Below are 20363 nucleotides of genomic sequence, written 5' to 3' on the forward strand. Positions count from 1 at the left end.
TATAGAATAACTCTAAACAAATTTTTCAGTACTTCTGTTTTCAATGAAATTTTATATTAATATCACCTGATATTCTAGCATGCAATATTAATTAATGTTACAGAAAAGCAAATAGTATGGTGTAGTGCATAAAACTGCATTTCATAATGTCACTTGCAGATCATGTATGCATCATCTCCCGATGAGCTGGATGCTGCGAAGAGGAGCTTTGGCAGACGTCCCACCAGGGATATGTCGCACGAGTGGGAGCTTTTTTAGGGAGAGGAAGGAGGAATGGGCGCTCCCTTTTCGATCCAGCACCACAACAAGGGGCCGCAGCACCAATAACTTTGCAGAAGCGTCAATTCGTGTTCTAAAGGATGTGGTACTCTGCCGTCGCTAGGCGTACAATGCGGTTGCCCTCGTATTTCTTGTGGGAACTGTGTGAAAGCACAGTTCCCACAATTTTGAAAGCAACCAGAGGAGGTTGCTTTCAAAATAAACCATATTTATTTCGGCAGAAGACATGTCAATAAAATTAATGTTAAAATTGGCAGCATGCCTGCGAGTTGATCTGGAGTTGTTAGCGAACAGTCCCGATATTTTCCAACTGAAATCAGCAATGACCCTTGTGGTCGGTTTGCCTTGCTGCATACCCGACCCGGAAGAATAACACGCAGCCCCCAGTGGTTTCAAGAAAAAGAAACTACATTTACTTAGACATGAACAAAATGATGAAGAGCACTCACAGAAAACTAACGAGCACTTGCGGCGCTTGAGTCCAGCGAGCGACTGTCCATGCGCCGCCTCTGATCTGCCTATCTAGGCGGCGTGCGCGATGTACGCGTTGTCGGCTTTACTCCGCCGCCACGCGGGAAAGTTCGTCACCTGTGCCCCGTAGTCAGACAACTGGGCTGGGAAGCCGCCAGGGTGCCCATATTCACCCCCCCCCCCCTCACACTTCTTCCGGCATGTCGATAATGGTTTCGTCGTTGTGGGCCTCAGGGGGTAAAATGTGCTACTGGGCAAACCGGCCAAGGTGGTGGTGCCGATAGACAAGCGCGATGGCCCGTTCGGGGTCGCGCTCACCGAGTTGGTTAATGCGCGCGATGCGTTCGACGTCCGCCCTCTCCCCTTGAATGTGCGCGAGTTCATGTTCCGCCCGACAGTTTTCGGGCATCTTAAGGAGCGGAAAGAGCAGGCGCAGCTCTACTGCGGTGTAGAGTGCGACCGGCTCTGTAGGGTGACTATCCTTTAAGGTTCGGCCGCGGAACGGCTCGGGAATGGTTGTTGGTGTGCCCTCCCGCGTCAGTCGGACGCCCAGCTGACAGAGTTGTGCTCGTCGAACACGGTTCAAATAGCGATAGTCCGTTGTGGTCGTCCGCTGCATCGTCGGCGTAGGCCGGGTCCACAGGGTGTCCTGTAGCGGGTGGCCGCGGTCCACGGTCCCCTGGGCCGCTTGTGACGCGCCGACGTCCTAGGTGGCTCGGTCCACCACGAGCCCGGGCACCATCTCGTTCCAATGGCGGAGTGTGGTGACGGTGTTGTCCACGAGCCATCTTTCTGTCAAACGAAGGAATCAAACGACATGGGGGCTTACCGGGCGGTTGAGCCTGACGTTATCTTCGCAGCTATTCCAGAAAGTTCGAAATAAGGGATCTGAGGTAGGTACACAATCTTCTCCCTCGTCTCTTGAAAAACAAGTGAGACCTGTGAAAGTAGGAAACTACCCTAAAATGCGAAAGGGGCAAAGCAGTGGAGGCAAAACAAAATGGTTCCTCTCTCTTTGGGGTCACCCACGTTGCTGGTTATACCGCCGCCCTGGCGCAGACGAAGGGTCTTCTGCAATGTGACTGTCGCCAAAGTCGTTGTGGTCCTGCGAGAAATCTTCGTCTTCTGCTTGAAAAAATCATTTGAGGTCGTTGACATAAACAGGTCCGGTTTCTTATCTAGGCTCACGGTGAACTAGTTTGTAAGTGAACGGTGAGCACTTTTCATGCATGCGAAACAGACCTTCCACCTGTTTGCGAGGGAGGCTGCAAAGCGTCGAGCGTCGTCACTCAGTGAGTGAATACGCCGGAGCACACGATTTCCCACATCGCACTACAGGTCACGCAAAACTCTGGTTGGAACATTCCGATTGCTGCACTCGGGCGACGTCGAGATTTTGTCGGGCCTCTCATAGGTTCCGGAGAAGCGCTCTCGCAAGTCCTCTGCGAACTTCACGTAGGGGCGAAGCCTTCCCCCAGACTCTGTAGAAAGGAGACTGTTAAAAAGGAGAAACGCCAACACCTTGCCGAAATTCAATTGGGCAGGAGCGAGTTCCGTTGACAGATTAGTGGTCGTACGGGTTGCGAATGCCTGCACCGGCAGTTTCGCATCCCAGTCCTTGTGGCGCTCTCAGTTTAGGCCAGTGACATCATCTTAAGGTTACGATTTACCCTTTCCGTGATGTCTTCTTGTGGCTGGTATGGGAAGTTCTTTTGTGTTTAATTCCCAGTACCGCTCATGCGTCCACGAACACATCACTTATTAGTTAAAACGCCTTATCGCTTACAAATTTTGCTGGAAAGCCGAATCTAGCGAATGTTACAAGCAGGCATTCCCAGATTTTTTGGGGAGTTTAGCTTTTCCGAAGGAAATAAGTGAACCCACTTCGTCAAGTGGTCGTTTACCACAAAAAAGTACTGATTGTCGAGGGGACTACTTGGTAGAGGCCGATGACGTCACAGCAACGAATCTGCCATGGGCTTTGGCTCACGATTGGTTGGATGAGACCGGGGGTCTGTGCACCACGTGGTTTTGCCTTTTGACACACCGAGCAGCTACGAGCGTATTGGAGCACATACTGCCTCATGTCTGACCAGGTAGCGATTCGAGATAGGTTTTAATAAGTCTTGCCTCAACTGCTGTGGTCTGCCAAGGCAGAGTCATGCATGTAGCGAATGAAACGCTTACGTAGCTTGCCGGGTATCACAGTTCGGAACGCCGACCCATCCGGATTGTCGTCGGCTTTTAGAATGTAGTGCAGTAGGACTCCGACATCGCTTATCAAGTAGAAGTTGAACCGCCGTTACTTGGGCGGTCGACTGAACCTCTTGCCACCAGCCAAGCGGACACGCTTTGGCAGAGTCCGTCATACAGCTGCGCCTTGCGAAGTTACTCGCGGCTCCCCAATGTATCCCACCGTGAACCTAGGGATCCTCGTACCGTAGCCGCGACGGTCACCAAGCCATGAGAATCCTGCGAGTGCTCCTCTAGAAGTGGAGCATGAAAGAACGCGTCAGCAACTTTGATGGTTGACCCCGGCGGTACACGATGGAGTAGTCGTACTCTTGTAGAGTAAGCGCCCAGCGAGCAATACGTCCAGCTGAATTCTTAAGTCCTTTTAGCCATGAGAGCTCTAAGTGATCAGAATGAATCTGGAACTCTGCGCCATCTAGGTACATGTTGTAGCGCTTCAAACCATCAATAATGGCGAGACATGAACGTTCTGTGACACTGTAGTTGCGTTCGGCTGGAGTTAACGTGTGGCTCGTGAAAGCAACCGGCCGAAGTACGCCGTCATTCTCCTGCAGCATGACAGCAGCAGTCATCTAGATAACAGCTGCTTGCATTTGACTGCTGAACGAACGACTTGTTCAAGTCTCGGAGCACTAAACGAGCGCTGTCAGACACTGATATTTAAAGGGATCTTAATGCGCACTCTTGTTGCTCGGCCTCACACCATTTGACACCCTTTATTAGAAGGTAATGGAGCGGTTAAGATATCACGAAACAGTGCGGAATGAAATCTCTGTAGAACGCAATCATTCCGAGGTATCTTTGTAGGCTCTTTACGTGATGTGGGTTTGGGTGCTCCATAAGCGCGTGCGACTTTACTTCGGTGGGGTGGAGCGTGCCGTTATCCACCACGAATCCAAGGAGGTTAATCCTGGGCGCGGCCAACAGCCTTTCCAGGGTGAATGGTGAGGCCAGCATTACGCATTTGGTCAAGTACGATGCGAAGCCGTTTGACATCCTCCTCGATAGTTCTCGAGGAAACAACCACGTCATCCATGTATGCCAAGGCGATTTTGTACTTTGAGTCACCAAGATCAACACCCATCACGCGTTGAAAACTGGGTGGAGAGTTAGACAAACCAAACAGCTGTCGAGTGTACTCAAACGACCCTCTGTGTCAGATGGAAGCCGTTTTTGGAAAATGTGATGGGTGAATCTTGATCTGAATAGCCCGGAACTGTAATCCAGCGTTGTAAACACGGTCGCGTTACCGAGCCCGTACATCACAGAGAAAATACTGCAGAAAGGGTAGCTGTCTCGTACGAACACATCGTTAAACCGCCTGTTATCCACACAGAGTATGGCTGTTCCTTTGTTATTCAGAGCAGTAACAACAGGGAACGCCGAAGGGCTCTTTGACTGACGTACTGAACCGGTGTCTATCATCTCCTCGAGCGCTGCATCAAGGAGTGCCCTTTTGTGTTCGCTGACTAGGATTGCCATTTTGCGGGTATCTCCGGGGCTGCGCGTCTCTGGTTTCAGCGCGGTGCAGCAGGATGTCAGTCTTTCCAGGTGTTTCCGTAAATATCGGCGAGAAAGGCTGCAGGCCGGCTTGCAGCTCCTGTGTCTGCTGGCTGTTTTCCGGGGCTCTTTCGGAACGATTGTCAAACGCCGGCAGCCAAAACGTCGTGTACCACGGTGAAGTGGGCTGCAGTGGGCGACTACGAACGCCGCCCTGCCGTCTCGTAAACAGAGTCAGTTATGGTTGTTGTCCCACCCGGTGTCCTCCGCCAGAAAAGGCAAGTGTCATTCTTTCGCCTGTGATGAACTTTCGGCCCAAGGTCACGGGTACCATGAGTCCTGGCAGCTAAAGAATTTGCTGACGCCGTTTATTTGCATTAAACAGAGTCTGGAGCCTTACGGCCCCTCTAGCAGTTATCGCTGTACCTGAAGCTACCTGCAAACGCGTTCGGACTTCCCGAAGGCTTATCTGTTTTGCTTTGCAGACTTCGAAAAAGAAATTCCTGATAAGCGGGATAGCGTGCCAAAAATTTTAAAGTGCGGCAGTGGGAACATCAAGCAGTGAACTTGTCATGTGCGGTTCAATGAAGTTAGGCTCGGGCTCGATTCGACATACCCATGAATTTTGTACAGCGACTCCACTGCTCCCAGGGACTGCAACGGCCGTCAGCGAGTGGCTCTCTGGTTTCAGCACCGCCGGCCATAATAGTTTCCCTGGCTCTGGTTCCGGACCTTTCCCGCCGTCTCTTGCCAGCTCTTGTTTGTCGTGTCCAGAAGACTTGGACACTTCTTTCGGTGTTGGCGGGCTGCTCGCACCCGTAGCAGCAGTGGGACGACGGTTGACTGCTTAGGCCACCCGAACCGAGGTGCCCGCCAGACCGCCTCCAGCGATCGCGTAAAAAACCTCTATAGGAGGGCCTCCACCAGGCTTGCAACGGGCTGTTGTGGGGAAACCTTGTTCTGTTGTGGCGGGGGTCAATGCTGCAGTGCAGTGGGATTTAGACCGCAGTGTGCCAGTTTTTTCCAACACTTGCAGGAGCAGACTGATGAAAATAGTTCGCTTGGTGGTGATCTCCGTTGTGCACCAGATTGCAATACGGCGCGGCCAACGGCCTCCCACCTGTCGTGGCGACCACCGCCCGAGACCCTCACGGGCCCGGCTGTGATGTCCGGGGACCTCTCGATAAGCGTTAGGCGAACATCCGCTTAACCCGCACGAGAGAAGGCCAGGCATGCCGCGCCAACTCTCCTGCTTTACGTGGTGGGGAATGGAAGTCCCGTTCGGGTAGTCAACTTGCGTGGAGGCCTCGGAGCCCCACCATGCGCAAGCCGGTTCGAGCGCATACTTGGCTGGTGGCGGGGGCACGTAGTTCCACTCAGAATAAAAAGCCTCCTCGATGAGGCGGGCGCCCTGGGTTAGCTCTTCAAGAGTCTCAAAGGTGCGGTTAATGAAGTACACGTGGTATCTTGGGCGGCACTGCCTTCCGACCTGAGCTACTTTGTTCGACTCCGGTGAATTTGGGTCCGCCCTCTTGAAGAACTCTTGCATGATTGTGCAAGCTGGTGACAGTCACGCATGATGTGACTGTTACCAGCTTAGGTGCCAGCGCATCGTTATGCCAGGAAAGAGCTTTATATGCTCTTGCCAGGCAACTGGAAAATGTGTGGGCAACCTGGGGATTCCAAGCGTTTCGCTCAAGTTGCCCCTCTGAAAATCATGGGTGGTCATCTTGACCACGATGAGGCCGAGGGCAACTGGCTACGCGAGCGGCGCTCCGCTGCTCGTAAAGCGCCGTCGCAGCCTATGCGCGGGGGCTGTTGGCATCGCGGCGCACGCGATAGCGGTCATTAAATGTTTACCTGCTGTTGAACCGGTGGGCTGTGTCATTCCCCGAGACGGGGAGCAGCAAGGAAATCCCCCACTTGCGCCCAGACGTGATATACTGCTCGTATCGGAGGATGGCCGCAAACTGGGTTCATTGTTACGTTTCACATAGTTAATTTTGCGCTCCTTAGTTTTGATTGAGGGGGCGTTTCTTCGCAAGCCTAAGTTCATTGACCTGCGGAAGCCTCAGCTACAGCACGATGCCGTCTACAGAGGACGCCGACAGAGACGTGAATGAGGACGACCTTTTGACGCTCGGTGCACTCACGGATAACGCCGCCAGCGACATAAAACCGGACGCTAAGCCTGCAGTCTCAGTTTTCATTTCACGACCGTGCCTTCATGCTGAACTTTCGCTTGGACCTTATTGGCTGCTGTGAACCAGTAAAGGCCGTGTAACCAGTTAAGGACGCGTAAGAGCCAGCTCAGTGACCCAGCAGCTAGGCTCGGTTCGTTAGAGCGAGATCCCATCCGCTTACCGTCAAATTTGCGGAGTCGCAGAGGAGGGTTTCGCGACCTTCGTTGATGTTCTCGAACCGAAATGATTCTTTGCTGAACTGTAATCACAAGAATCCGACCAAAATCACTAATACAAGCACATGAACGCGGACAAAGACTCCCCACATTTCCTACGCAGCTCTGTAGGCAACGACCGCGTTGACAAGATGGCGCGCGTTTACCATCTTCCCTCCCAGCGGTCAGAACAAACTTTAAACGAGAGAAAAGCAGGAGAGGTGAAAAGGATGAGAGGTGGCATCAAGGCTTAGAACCCTTCCCCTCCTCAATGCGAAGGAGGGTGATGGAACGCTGACGTTTCAGCCGCCAATCAAACAGCGCGAAATATGTGTCACCGAGTACAGAGCCTAAATTGGAGAGAGGGTCCCTCTCACACCGCGGAGATCGGTGGCGACTCGCAAGTGCGCATGCGCTGCGTTTGCGCGCGGCGACAAGGAAAGCAAGAGAAAAGGCGGAGACGTTTGCAGACGACTAACGTTTTCGTAACCCCATCCAGGTTCGTAGGACCCTAATCGAGCTCGTGGAAACTCTCTGTAATACAGGCTCTCTTTCATCGAGCTCGCTGGCGAGCGCCAGGCGTCCATGCCTTGAGGCACGCAGTCAGTGCTGCCAGGTTTACTAATATATTACTATATCTACCTATCTTGCACGCTGTCTGCTGATTCCCTGATAAAAAAGAAAATCTACTGACTTGTTTTAATAGAACACCCATTTCTAAGGCCTAACAATACGCACTTTGAAAAGGTGGCTCTCATATTAACCAAGAAACGCGTGTAAAATTCTTAAACACGAAAGAGTACATATGTGTATACGTATCCCTCGATTCATTCAACTATCCACCCAAACCGGTATTACCACCAACGCAGCCGATTACGAGTGTATTTACGAAACCGATACGGACTTCGGTTTTGCCTTGTTTCGTCCACGTATGATAATGAGAGTTGACTCTTCAGATAACAGCAACAGCACGGTCAGCACCCCTCCAGCCCCTCCCAAAAGAAAAAGTGTATACGAAAATGTAATACAGCGTGGGAAACTATTAAAGTTAATCAATTGGCTCTCTTCAAGGAATGTTATATGCACTTGGCCACTGGAAAGTACGATTGAAAAAAAATGCATACAGCAGGCAAAAAAACGCATCTAATTATTACGTGTGTTTAATATTGGAATGTTTATTGTAACATAGTATCTAAAAAGAAGGGTCTGGAATGAAAAAATGCTATTTTATTATCTACTGATTGTTTGGGTGACCTACTGAAATGTAGGGGATTCGTCTACTGACTGATTTTTTTCATCATGTATTATTGACCCCGTAAGTGATGACGTCACAACATGGCGTCTGGGTCCAAACAAACCGTTGCTAGGGACGTTGCTATGGACTAATGCATGGAGACTCCAGATGAGATTTTTGCTTACAAGTAAGTAAATAATTTTTTGTAAGCAACCTAACTTCTTGATATCTAATTATGAAGATGTTCTTGTCGTCTCAGTGTCGTATATTGCAACAATGAAAGCCATTTCTGAAGTATTACACTCCGCTTTGCATTGGTAGCAGGCGACACGATAGATTCGCTGGCCTCTGTTGGAGCGGACGTCTTCATTGAATTGCGTCGGTAAACGAGCGACAAAAACAAGTGCATCGCAGTGGCCGTAAAGGCCTCCACAATGTGCATTTTTTTCTGTGAAGAACCCAGTTTAGTTCAGAGGGGTGAAAATACCGTAAAATCAAACCACGTCGTGCAGATCATTTACGACGACGACCTGAAGTGCATTACCGGCGTAGTGCAGGTCAGCATAAAAAACAAATCGTACGCCGTCGAGGTACGTCGTTTGTTATTGTTATTATTGAAGTTGTCAGGTCATTAAAGAATTCCATGTCTGCCGCGATTTCGCAGTACTTTGGTTTTTTTTTTTACCATTTGGTATACATCGAATTGCGGGGATGTGCCCTTTTGGTGAAGATCTCCATCGAACCCGCGATGCGAGTACAATCTGTAATAAACTCACCTTATGTTTATCCAATTCTTTCGCGCTTTGGGGTCTTGCGGAAATCTGAAGAAACTGCAAGAATCTTTCTCCACGTGATGGTTACAACCAGGTACGAAGCACCCTCCCGTAGCGCGAGTCCGCAAACAAAATTCGGGATCTCAACCGATCACTTGAAGTGCTCTTCTAACGGGTGCAATGCGATCTTTTAGCAGACGATCATATCGATCGACGCCCGGACTTTTGATAAACCATATTTTGCATGGCACCCCACTATGAATTCTTATAAGTGTCTGAAACTCATTTTATTTCAAATAAATGCAATATCGGAATATCGTCTTTATTCACACGATTCAGACACCGGCGCCGGCTTGGCCGGTGGGCATGTGGCAGACGGCATACTACGTGCATTCGTCGTCTGCTGCGGGCATCTTGAGGACCGGAAGTTGCAGTCGTAAATATTTCAGAAACAAGCGATTACCGGCACACTTCTGTCGAAACATATATGACATTCAAGCTTTCTATATCTGTGATTTTTAGAAGTTTAAACCCTACTCCCGATTTTTGAACGGTCGGGTTTTCGTAGCGAAACCTAGCCACATGTATTTGTCCATAACAACGACCCTAGCAACGGTTTGTTTGGACCCATGACGTCACGCTTACGGAGTCAATTGCGTGCAGTAGCTAGCCAATTCGCCAATCGAAACTGGACGAGAAATTAAAGTGTCGGTGATAACGAAAATCGGCTGGCAACAATCCACCACGCCGAGCCAAGCTGAAGTTCAACGGAGAGAGACGTTGTTTTGCCCAGCAGAGAATGACGCCTCCCTAAGAATTTTCAACACGCTCGTCGAAGTCTTTCTTCGCCAACAGGTCCAAATGCGGCACGGATACTCAGGGTTGTCTCCAAAGTAGGATTGGCGTCCGAAATGAATAAATAAATAAATAAGAGAATTTGTCATTTGTGTATTTGCACGCACGGTATCGCAGTAAAATATGCTCTGCGAGTTACCAAGGCAGCAAGCCTTTGAGAAAACAAAAAAAAAGTGTAGTGTGTATGTTTATACAGCTAGTCTTTGAGCCTTTAGGCATTCGCTGTGTTTACACAAAACATATTCTAATGTCAAGCTATGTGGCAATTTCAACTCTTAATGTGCAATCTAAACTGAGTTTCCGTTGGGAAACAGCAGTCTTAGTATATTCAACATGGTTAACATCCACCAACTCGCCTGCACCCTTACTATTTTATCAGTGAAAACACATTGCACATTGCGTTTCTTGCAAATGTTTGATGACTCATTAGGAACACATCAAAATCAAGCCGGAAATTCAATATTAGTTTTTATAAGGGTTATTTGACCCTTAATAATGAATAAAAAGAAGTGGGCAAATCAGTTCGTATGCAACACCTTCACTCTTCGATTAGTCCGCAGAGTCAAATGGCACCAGTTTTTAATTTTTTTTCTTGTCACAATTAAAGTGTCACGTTTATCTTGCTAACGGCGGTTTCCGCTAGATTTTTACGTCCAATATGTCTTCGCAATCGGAATAAATAGCTCGTGCATTTTTTACATACTTTTCAAACCCTTTCGACTCGGTATCTAACTGTGTACTAACGAATACTCATGTAACGCACGAACGAATACCCATGCATACTACTGTAGACTACTTAGAGAAATATTAGTATGCAAGTGCCTGCTGAGATTACTAAGTAGGATGATCGGGGAACGTTTCTTCTTAAAGTCTGTTATACTTTTTTTTAACATAAGGAGCTGAAGGGCAATCAATTACCTGGCCTTGCTTTTAAAGTTCGTCTACCATATATTAAGCATGACATAGATTCTCCAAAGAAATATTACTCATTGGAAAATATTACATGAAGACATCCGGTTTATACTAAACCAATCATTATTACTCATACTATTCGAGACTATTTCAAATATTAATCTATTAATAAGAGCGGTGCTAAATTTAATTTCAATCCCGCTGTGCTAATGCGAAAAATACCAATGTGTAGTGTGATTTCTTCTTTTTTTCTTGTGCTTGGCGATGTTTTGTTTGTTATGTTTAATGATAATTTTTTATGGGCACGTTTGTTACCTGAGGTGTGTCACAGTTCTGAGTTAGGCGTGTGGGCGCTTTTTGTATGCATTCTTTCTATGCACTATTCACTTAAGAGAAAAAGCTACACTCCCCCCCCCCCCCCCCCCCTCCCTCCCCCGGGGAGTGTGCGGCACGGGGTCTTGACTTCACGGCTTCCTTATGAGGCGCAGTGACGTCGAACTTCACTGGCTCATGGTCGGAGGCGCGGAGGCAACGCCCTCGGCGCTACGAACACACTTCGCGGAGCTGTGATGGGAGGCGCTGCGCCGGTTTACATCACGCAGTTCTGTCCAGGTGATTTCCCTTCGTGTGAAAACTGCATTATGCAAGCAAGCCTTAAAGCGCGTCAAAGTTATTTCCAGAATAGTCAAAGTTATTAAAAAGTTTCTTGTTACAGCTCTTGGTAGAAAACCGCCAAGCAAATTCCATGGTGGCCCTTCGTGAAAAATTGTGACGTGCCATTAATCACCTTACTGCTCCAGCCGCTGCTGCTGCGGCTGTATTTAAAAGAAAATAAGAACTTTCGCCCGTCGAGCCGCGATAAACCAGCAACGTAAAAATTATAGCAACGGTTTTCCCTTCAATCTACCACTCTGGAAAAATAATCATTGACAGGCCCAATTTCACTGAATAAAAGGCAATATACATATTTCCAGTATCTACATTTCCTCAGCCCAACTTGCGATCTCCTCCGCCAAGCACGCACGTGTTCGTGGCTTCGGAAAGTGAGCAAATCATGCGCCATACGCCAAACACCGGAAGTGCAACTGGCCAGGGTCCTTTTTTTATAGATCTATACAGTTCATTTATTTCTATTTTCGATAATGCATCGGCGTCTCGTTAACACTCAGCGTTGCGCGAAGCAGGAGGACGGTCAGAAGCAATGACCGCGTGATAGAGGCTTAACATCCGAGCGTTGGAAAGGGATACTCTGACATTCTTACCGCCTCTGGATGTTAAATTAAAACGTTGGTTTGAAGGACATGGACAGCGCCGGTCCATGTCTTATATGCTTTCTAATTGTCCTTGTGTCTATATTTTATGCTTTTAAGGTTTAACTTCTTGACGCGCTCGTCTTCTAAGGTGGGAAATAGTTTGTGTGGGGAACGCATCATATCACGTTCAACGAGATGTATGAACAATACACAATATTCAAAAGGGTTTTATTTCATGTTTAGATATAATTTGTGTCGGGAAATGATTTGTTTCATGGGTGCAGAGTAATGACAGAATCAGAAACAAAAACCAGCGGTGTATGTTATTTCCTTAAAGGGATACTGAACCGAAATTTGGATTTCGCAAAGTAAGGCTGCAGAAGTGTTAAACGGGACGCTACGAACTCCAAAACATCACTCGTACTTCGGTATCTCAAACGGATGGCCGCACTTTTGGAAAAGAAGGCCGCGATCAAGCGAGTTCTTTGACGTAACTGTCCTCCGGGAGAATCTCAAAATGAGGAGAAGCGGCCTCGCTCTCTCCTCCTCGCATCGGTTCACCAGCTTGACGGGAAGTAGCGAGGAAGAGAGACAATGGGAATCGTGACGTGCCTTGTCTCGTCGGCCTCGTAGGCCGGGTTCAATCGCGCACTCCTTTTCCAAAAAATACGGCGATCCGTTAGATATATCGCCGTATGAGTGATATTTTTGGTTTTGCAGCTTCCTGCCTATCCGCCCGGCCTTGTTTAGTGAGCTCGAAATTTCGGGTCAGTATCCCTTTAAGCATTTGATCTGAGAATCTACTGCGCTCCACCCACACTTAGAGATGGGCCCGCAGCCACGTGACAAATGTGTACGAACGGCTGCCGCAAGGATAGTGCCCCCATTGAAAAAGAGGCATGGTCGAGCGCTCCGGTTAAGATTGATTGCGACTGTGTATCGCCGCGAGCGGCTTTACCGCCGCCGAGTGCCGGCGTTATCGCAATCCCTTCAGGAGGCCGAAACAAGTGCAACAGCCCACTTCTGTTTTTTAACGCTAGACTTTGACAGTGGTCAATCACAATGAAAGTCACGCATCAAGCCACGCTCCCTTCTGGAATGCGTCGTTTAATAGATTTCTTTCGAAAAACTGGCCCCTGTTGTCAGCTGGTGAGTCTCTTTTATGCATCCGGTAAAAAAAAGTGAAAGCCGTTTACAACTCCCTGTAACGCCTTATTTAAGCGCAGCTCTTGAGGAGAAGGAGGGAAGGGTACTGGAGGGTTGGGTCACGTGACCTTGGGGGGTCACGTGAAGATACCGATGACGTCATCAGTGACGATAACGATGCGGATACCGATGACGTCATCAGTGATGATGACGATGACGATGCGGGTACCGGTAACGTCTTAAGTGACGTCACTGATGACGTCATCAGCGATGATGACGATGACGATGCGGATGCCGGTGACGTGATCAGTGACGTCACTGATGACGTCATCAGTGACGATGACGTCATCGCGTCATCAGTGATGATGACGATGACAATGCGGATGACGGTGACGTCATCAGTGACGTCCCTGATGACGTAATCAGTGACGATGACGTCGTCGGGGGGTCACGTGACCCTGAGGGGGTCACGCGACCTCGGAGTGGTCACCTGACCTCGGGGGGGGTCACGTGACTTGGGGAGTCACGCAACTTTGGGTTTCACGTGATCTTGGGGGTCACGCGACCTTGGGGTGACCTTGGGGGTCACGTGACCTTGGGATGACCCTGGTGGTCACGTGAGCGTGCGGTGACCTTGGCCATCACGTGACCTTGGAATGACCTTGGGGGGTCACGTGACCTTGGGTTGACCTTGGTTACGCCGACGTCGACGGCGACGCCGCTCAAGCCAGGAACGGGCCCCTAAGAGCTCCGCTCTAAAAATGAAAGCCATTTACAACTCCCTGTAATGCCGAATTAGAGCACAGCTCTTGAGGAGGGAAGGGCCTGGGGAGTGGGTCAAGTGACCTTGGGGGTCACGTGACTTTGTGGGGGTCACGTGACCATGGGGTGTCACGTGACATCGGGGGATCACGTGACGATGCCGATGCCGGTGACGTCATCAGTGACGTTACTGATGACATCACTGATGACGTCACCAGTGATGATGACGATGACAATGCAAATGCCGATGACGTCATCGGTGACGTCACTAATGACGTCATTAGTGATGACGACGATGATGATGCGGATGACGGTGACGTCATCAGTGACGTCACAGATGATGCCATTAGTGGCGTTGACGTCCATGGGGGTCAGGTGACCTCGGGGGGGAGGGGGTCACGTGACCTGGGTAACCATCGTGACCCTCGTGAGGTTAACCCTAGTAACCGTTGTGAGGGTAACTCTCGTGACGCTCGTGAGGGTAACTCTCAACCATCGTGAGGAGGGCAACTAACCCTCGTAGCCCTCGTGATCCTCGTGACGGTAACCCTCGTAACCCTCACGAGGGTTACGAGGGTTACTCGCGGTTACGCCGACGCCGACGCCAACGGGGGAGGGGGTCACGTGACCTCGGGGGGTGTGTTACGTTACTTCGGGGGGAGGGGGTCACGTGACCTCGGGGAGGGGAATCACGTGACCTCGAGCGAGGGGGGTCACGTGACCTCGAAGAGTGGTCACGCGGCCTTGGGGGTCACGTGACCTTAGGGGTCACGTGACCTTGGAGCGACCTTGGTTACGCCGACGGCGACGCCTCTCAGGCCGGAAGCGGGCGCCTAAGAGCTGCGCTCTAAAATTAGAAGGCATAAGCACACTCACAAAAAGAGATGATCAGCAAAGCGACGCTGCACTTTCAACATAGTTTTATTGTCTCGTCGGTTCCTGTGTTGGCCGCGCTCTGAAGTTGGCTATCCCAGGGAAATCCACGTTGCACAATATCAGTGGTTCTGCCATTCAGCAGTGTCTCCGACATCCTGGTCCTCCGGACCTGACTTTCGAAAGGGGTCTTGCACATCAGTCTCGCCCAGAGCTCGCTCGATGGCAACAGTTGCTGTAACGTCGAACCAGTCTCACTGCACGTGCGCTGGAGCATATGTAACTCTCCAAGAGGATATAGACGTAAACTACTTTTTCAAAATCACGCTTCTCTGGTCCAGCCACGGGAATGCATTCGGCCCGCCATCAGGATGGAAAAATAGAGAGTCACCCAAAATAAAATAAATATTTGCAGGTAGAAGCGAACTTAATTTGTATTTAACTATGTCGCAGACTGCCTGCTTTCTACCAATGACTCATCGGTCACCTATTTGCAATCATAAATACGCATCAACGGCACCCGCCCTGATTACCTAACTCCGGTCATTTTCTAGAATACACCCTTTTCAAAAGTCCATCAGGCAGCAAAGGCGGACACCATTGCTTGCTCACAAAGCGCCCGACTGGATCAACTCCTCGCCGAACTCTGACGCAGCGCTCGTGCTGAATTCTAACTGAGCCGAGTTCCCGCCGATCGCTAAGCCGCGTGTGTTTGATAACATACTCAGAGTATGTGAGCAAGCAATGGAGGACGGGTGTTGGTGTAGAATTGAAAAGGGTCTATTGAGGCACATAGATGCCCGCTTTTAATCGGACTACGACAGAGTGAAGCCTAACACCGACACGTCGTTGGTGATTCGCGACCAAAGACAGCAGATGACCGCAGAATTTTTACAGAGGAAGCATAACTCTACTACTCGTTAGGCATGTTGGGCCCAAAACTTTAAGATGACAGCCAAACTTTTCGCATGTGGCCTCAATTTTCGGCAGTTCTTTGGCGATGAGGACCCGAAAAATGCGAGATTGGAGCCGACGTCTCAGGCAGTAAATCTCACTATGGCACTTTCTTGGTGCCTGGTCCAGAGCTACCAGGTAAGAGCCGAGTTTTTAGAGAGTGGAGGCTACCTTTGGCACTTGTTTGGTTATTTAGGACCAGGGTTGTAAAAGTTACTTCAAAAATGTACCTAAGATACAGTTACAGTTACTCATACGAAAATGTACCTAGGTACGTATCTAGCTACTCGCTTAAAAATGTACCTAGGTACAGGTACAGTTACTTCAAAGCTACTTTTTTATTTTCACGCCAAGTATTTTTCTCAAATTTGTCACATTATTATTAGAAGTAAATCTTTTGTATACTGGGATGTACACAAAAACAAGTTTGATAAGCATGCTTTATTGGTGTCAATGGGCCCGCCCTGTTCCCGTGTGCTAGCTACCAGCGAAGTCAAAGCTAGCGCGAGCCCAATGCTCTGTGCATTCCTGACTCGCGCGTGGGCTCGTGCAGCGTGGGCACCGTTACGGGCTCCATGCGCGCGCTTGTAGCTTCGGCTGCGCTCGCACCGAAGCTGAAACAAAGTATAGTTGAGTTACACCAAACTCTGGATGTAGTGCTGGTAAAGCCTCACCGTCCTTTTCGGAGCACAAAGCACTGCGCGACTCGCGCGACTGTGGTGTCTGCTCCGCGGGTGTCGCTTCTCTGCAGCGCGTCGGTGCATGCCAAGGAGCGCACTCAACGGGTTAACTCGACGTGATCCGATCGTGACTTCGCCAGCACATCGAAAATGAATCGGAATTTTTGAAGCAAATATCAGATACCGCAATATTAGAAGCTGCTGCCCAAAAAACAACTCTAATCTGAACTAAAACATTTCACAACAATGAGGGTCGTTAGATGCTGCTGCAGATACCTGAAAAGAAGTGCAGGCTGATAAAACTAAACATCCTGTACCACCAGAACTCAGTGTTACATATTTGATTGTATTTTTTTATCTGACGAGCAGATAAACTTTATTTAAAAAAAAAAATTTTTTTGTGTGTTTAATTTGTTGAATTTTATATATCCTGTCTTAAAAAGGCGACAGGCGCTGTGTTCCAATAATAGAGATGGGCTTTATATAGCAATGCGGAATTATTTTATTTTCAAGTAATATGCCAACATATGCCGGACCCTGCTCCAAAAGGGCCACTACCTGCTCCAAAAAATATTTTGCCTGCTACAAGGCCTGCTCCAAAAGGTCAAATGGCACTTCCATCACTGTGTAAGGTTTGTTATGCTCCGTACTATGTGCGTTTACGTCCGTCAGTCGGCCAAGAGATTGACGCTGCGTCGCACGTCAGGGTAGCAACTTTTCGTGCGTACAATACGCCTGCTACTGATTTGTCGTTGTTCTCAACTGCGGATGTTCGATAACTGGGACTTAGAACTTTGCAGAACTCCCTCGAAACCGTTGTTTAAAGCCTGTCCCTGCGTCAACTCACTCTTCGTTTTCGACGTGTTTCGACCCATTCACCACTCTGACTTCACCTATATATTATATATGACGAAGTAGAGGTCCATCGGTAGAACAACGGAAACTTTATTTTCGACGTTTCAACCGGAGTCTGGTCTTCGTCAGGAATGGGTAACAAAGAAAGGTTTGGTCATACTTATACAAAATTACGGTGCAAGTCCATTTTTCACGGCGTCTGGAGCGATGGTAAGAAGTCGTTACAAAGATGTCCGGGTGCGCTAGGTAAACTAGGCTTCCGAGAAAATGAACCGACCCACAACAATTATCTGTAAGCTGCCTTGTCATTGGTCATTTAGATATCGTCTTCATTTTAGTTTTACTGGAAGCAACCAATGTTTCCCTTTTTAATGCCCGCACGTCCGGAATTTTCCGCCGCTGTTGATTATCTTTGGCGTCTGGCAGAAATATCGTTTTCGTCTCAAGTGCTAATGCTGAAACCTAGTTGGATTAGTGTCCTGCGCCGCTGAGCTGTTCTGATACGGTGCAATAAGTATTAACTAGCCATGCTTTACTTTCTCAAGAGGTCTCACAAGGAAGCACTAAAGAGTGTCGACAAGAGCAAGACGAATGTCGACGGGGTAAAACGGAAAGCCGCGGCACCCAAGGAAAGACCCGAATGTAGCACAGGGCCTCCACAACATAGAATAACAGCAGCCCAGCCATCAGTGGCAGACTACATCAGGAGCTCGAAGTCTCCGTTCGGCCAGAGTACGAGTGCTTCGATTATCTGCCCTTGATGTTTGTATCCTTCTACTGCTGCAATAATTTTTGACAACGAAGCCTGCCAGTTTTGTTGTGCTTAATTATGTGAAATGAACATTTACAAAGGTCTCCCAATACTATTTCCCGTACGTAATTATAACTGTGACTCTGGAAGTGGTATTTGTAGGGGGTATTTTAGAAACCAGGAGGGAGTTTCTTCAGACATAGGTATTTTCAGTTTTGTAAAGTGCAAAATTTGAGTTCGATTTATTGCGTGGAAACACTACGTGATGTTAAATTGCTTTAAGACTGTAATTATAATTTATTTTCAGTTATATGTTATATTGTATTTTCTACGATTTTGACGAAGTGAATAAAAAAGTACCTGTGAAAAGTAACTTCACTTAGTTACAAGTTACTGGAAAATGTACCTAAGATACAGATACAGATACTGAGAAATGAAAGTACCTAGGTTTGTACCTCAGGTACAACAAAAGTACCTAGTTACCGATTTACAGTTACTTGTACCTAGGTACTTTACAACCCTGTTTAGGACCAAAGATACTTGCACCTGTTAGGTGGTTTTTGCCCCATCAGGCCAAACGACAACCGAACTAGGAAGTGAAGCTTAACTCTTGCACATCTATGGCGAGCTAGATCCAAGATAACCAGACCCTTGCCAAAGAAGGTCTGATTAGGCTGTACCTTGGCTCATTAGGCAATGTCAAGGCCCATTAATCCCAGGCAAAGGCCACATTTTGGCCCAGGACTCCGTCCTACCTAGGCAGTTGGAGCTTTGTCGAAACTCAGTGAGTCCGGTATGTTGTGAATTAGGAGATACTGGGCACGTGCACCTAAACAGCTACTCTTCACAGTTGAAGGTATTAAAATTATTTAAACATATAAAATCAGGAACGGTGTGGGGTTTAGACGGTGGAAAAGTATTGGTGTGGTCATTACTGTCCTATATTATATATATTAATTTATTTTCTAGAAAAATGTTCACGCCACTTGTTAGAACTAAGGCGTGCTATTCGGTGCCCGCTCTTTTTATGCTTATGTTGCATTTGTTATAACACCAAATTTGAATTAGGTATCATGAAGAAAGACGCAAGAGACAGTAACCACCCATTACGGAAGCATATTGTTTGTCGAGTTAGAACTAAGGCGTTTTGTTGTTTTTGTTTTTGTTTTTGAAAAAAATATGAGTGGAATAGAATGTTTATGTTATTAGGTGATAATGTTGGTCGTCAAATTAGGCCCATGTGTCGCATCTTGTAACAGATCAGTCTAGCTCCGCAATGCAGAAAATGAGTACAAAAGCGGAAAGTAGGTTTCAAATCACGTAATATTTTTTCTCGAATCCAGCTCACGACAGGCAAACTAGAAGCGGATCCTCAAATGCTTTGCCTGTTCGCGGTAATACAAGGGCTACTGAGAAGGTGGTAAGGCAGAAAAGAAATCGAAAACTCAAAACCATGATTACCCAGATAACAAGGCAGGCGAAGGAAAACGCCGAAAACTGAAAAGCAAAACTGGAACTAATTGTGCAATCAGCTGCAAGAAAACCTGGGAAATCCTTAGGGCCCTGCTGAACAGGGCGAAGCCCAAGGCAACTCTGCTAGAGAAGATCCAGAAATTCATCTTGAACTTCCCGGACAATAGTGAGGGGATACTCGAGGCGGTGAAAACAGAGTTCTTCGGGGAACATCCTCTACAGCGCACGACGAAATACCCAAATTGCGAGGGAGTAGACAACACACAGCTGGAAAAATCATTCACTAGAGAAAAGATGGAGGCTGCTCTGGGATGACTGACGAGTAACAAGGGACATACGAGGAATCGAATCAAAAACTAGACTTTCAGAAACCTTGATGCATGATAGTAGACTACCTGCTAAAACATGTCAAGGAAAGCTGAAATACTGGGAGGATTTTGTCCGTCTCGAGACCTGCCGATGTAAAGACGATGTCTAAGATAGAGAGCACGATAGCCGTTCAGAGTATCTCTGACATCCACGTGAGGAAGTTAGTCGTTCCGATGCTGCTTATCAGAGTGACGCTCTATCTGGAGGAGAGAGACCATTTTCCAAGTACCATGTACGGCTTCAGTGGCATTTGTCGGAGCAAGATATCTTACTGTAGTTAGAGCAGCAAGTCATTGACAACAAAAGCTCTAGAAGCAACAGCGCCGTCCTAGCTATGCATGCGAACGATGACTTGGACAATGATTTCCACGTGGTGGTACTCAGGAGCCTATATGGACTGGTTGCATAATGAACGCCTATGGGCCTTCCTGGCAGACCCGACGGCGATGTTGGAAGTGTGGACTGGAAGGATTAAGAAGTGATTCTCCAACAGGAAAGGACTCCTCAGGTTCCTAATGAAAAATACACCAGGCAATCCTGTTGTGACATCACAGAATCCTGGTGGGACTCCA

The 20363-nt window shown here is 48.2% G+C and overlaps 1 protein-coding gene across 1 annotated transcript in view; it reads left to right on the top strand.

Annotated features, from left to right (window-relative positions):
* Positions 1-19737, top strand: part of LOC115331187 — a 32437-nt gene extending 12700 nt beyond the window's left edge. The window contains exons 4-5 of the mRNA XM_040222051.2: positions 19293-19369; positions 19482-19737. Coding sequence (XP_040077985.2) covers positions 19293-19369; positions 19482-19737 — 333 coding nt within the window. The remainder of the gene's footprint in view (positions 1-19292; positions 19370-19481) is intronic.
* Positions 19738-20363: the final 626 nt, after the last annotated feature.

Source organism: Ixodes scapularis, unplaced genomic scaffold (genome assembly GCF_016920785.2).
Source record: "Ixodes scapularis isolate PalLabHiFi unplaced genomic scaffold, ASM1692078v2 PGA_scaffold6__148_contigs__length_123643588, whole genome shotgun sequence".
In the NCBI taxonomy this organism is placed as follows: Eukaryota; Metazoa; Arthropoda; class Arachnida; order Ixodida; family Ixodidae; genus Ixodes; species Ixodes scapularis.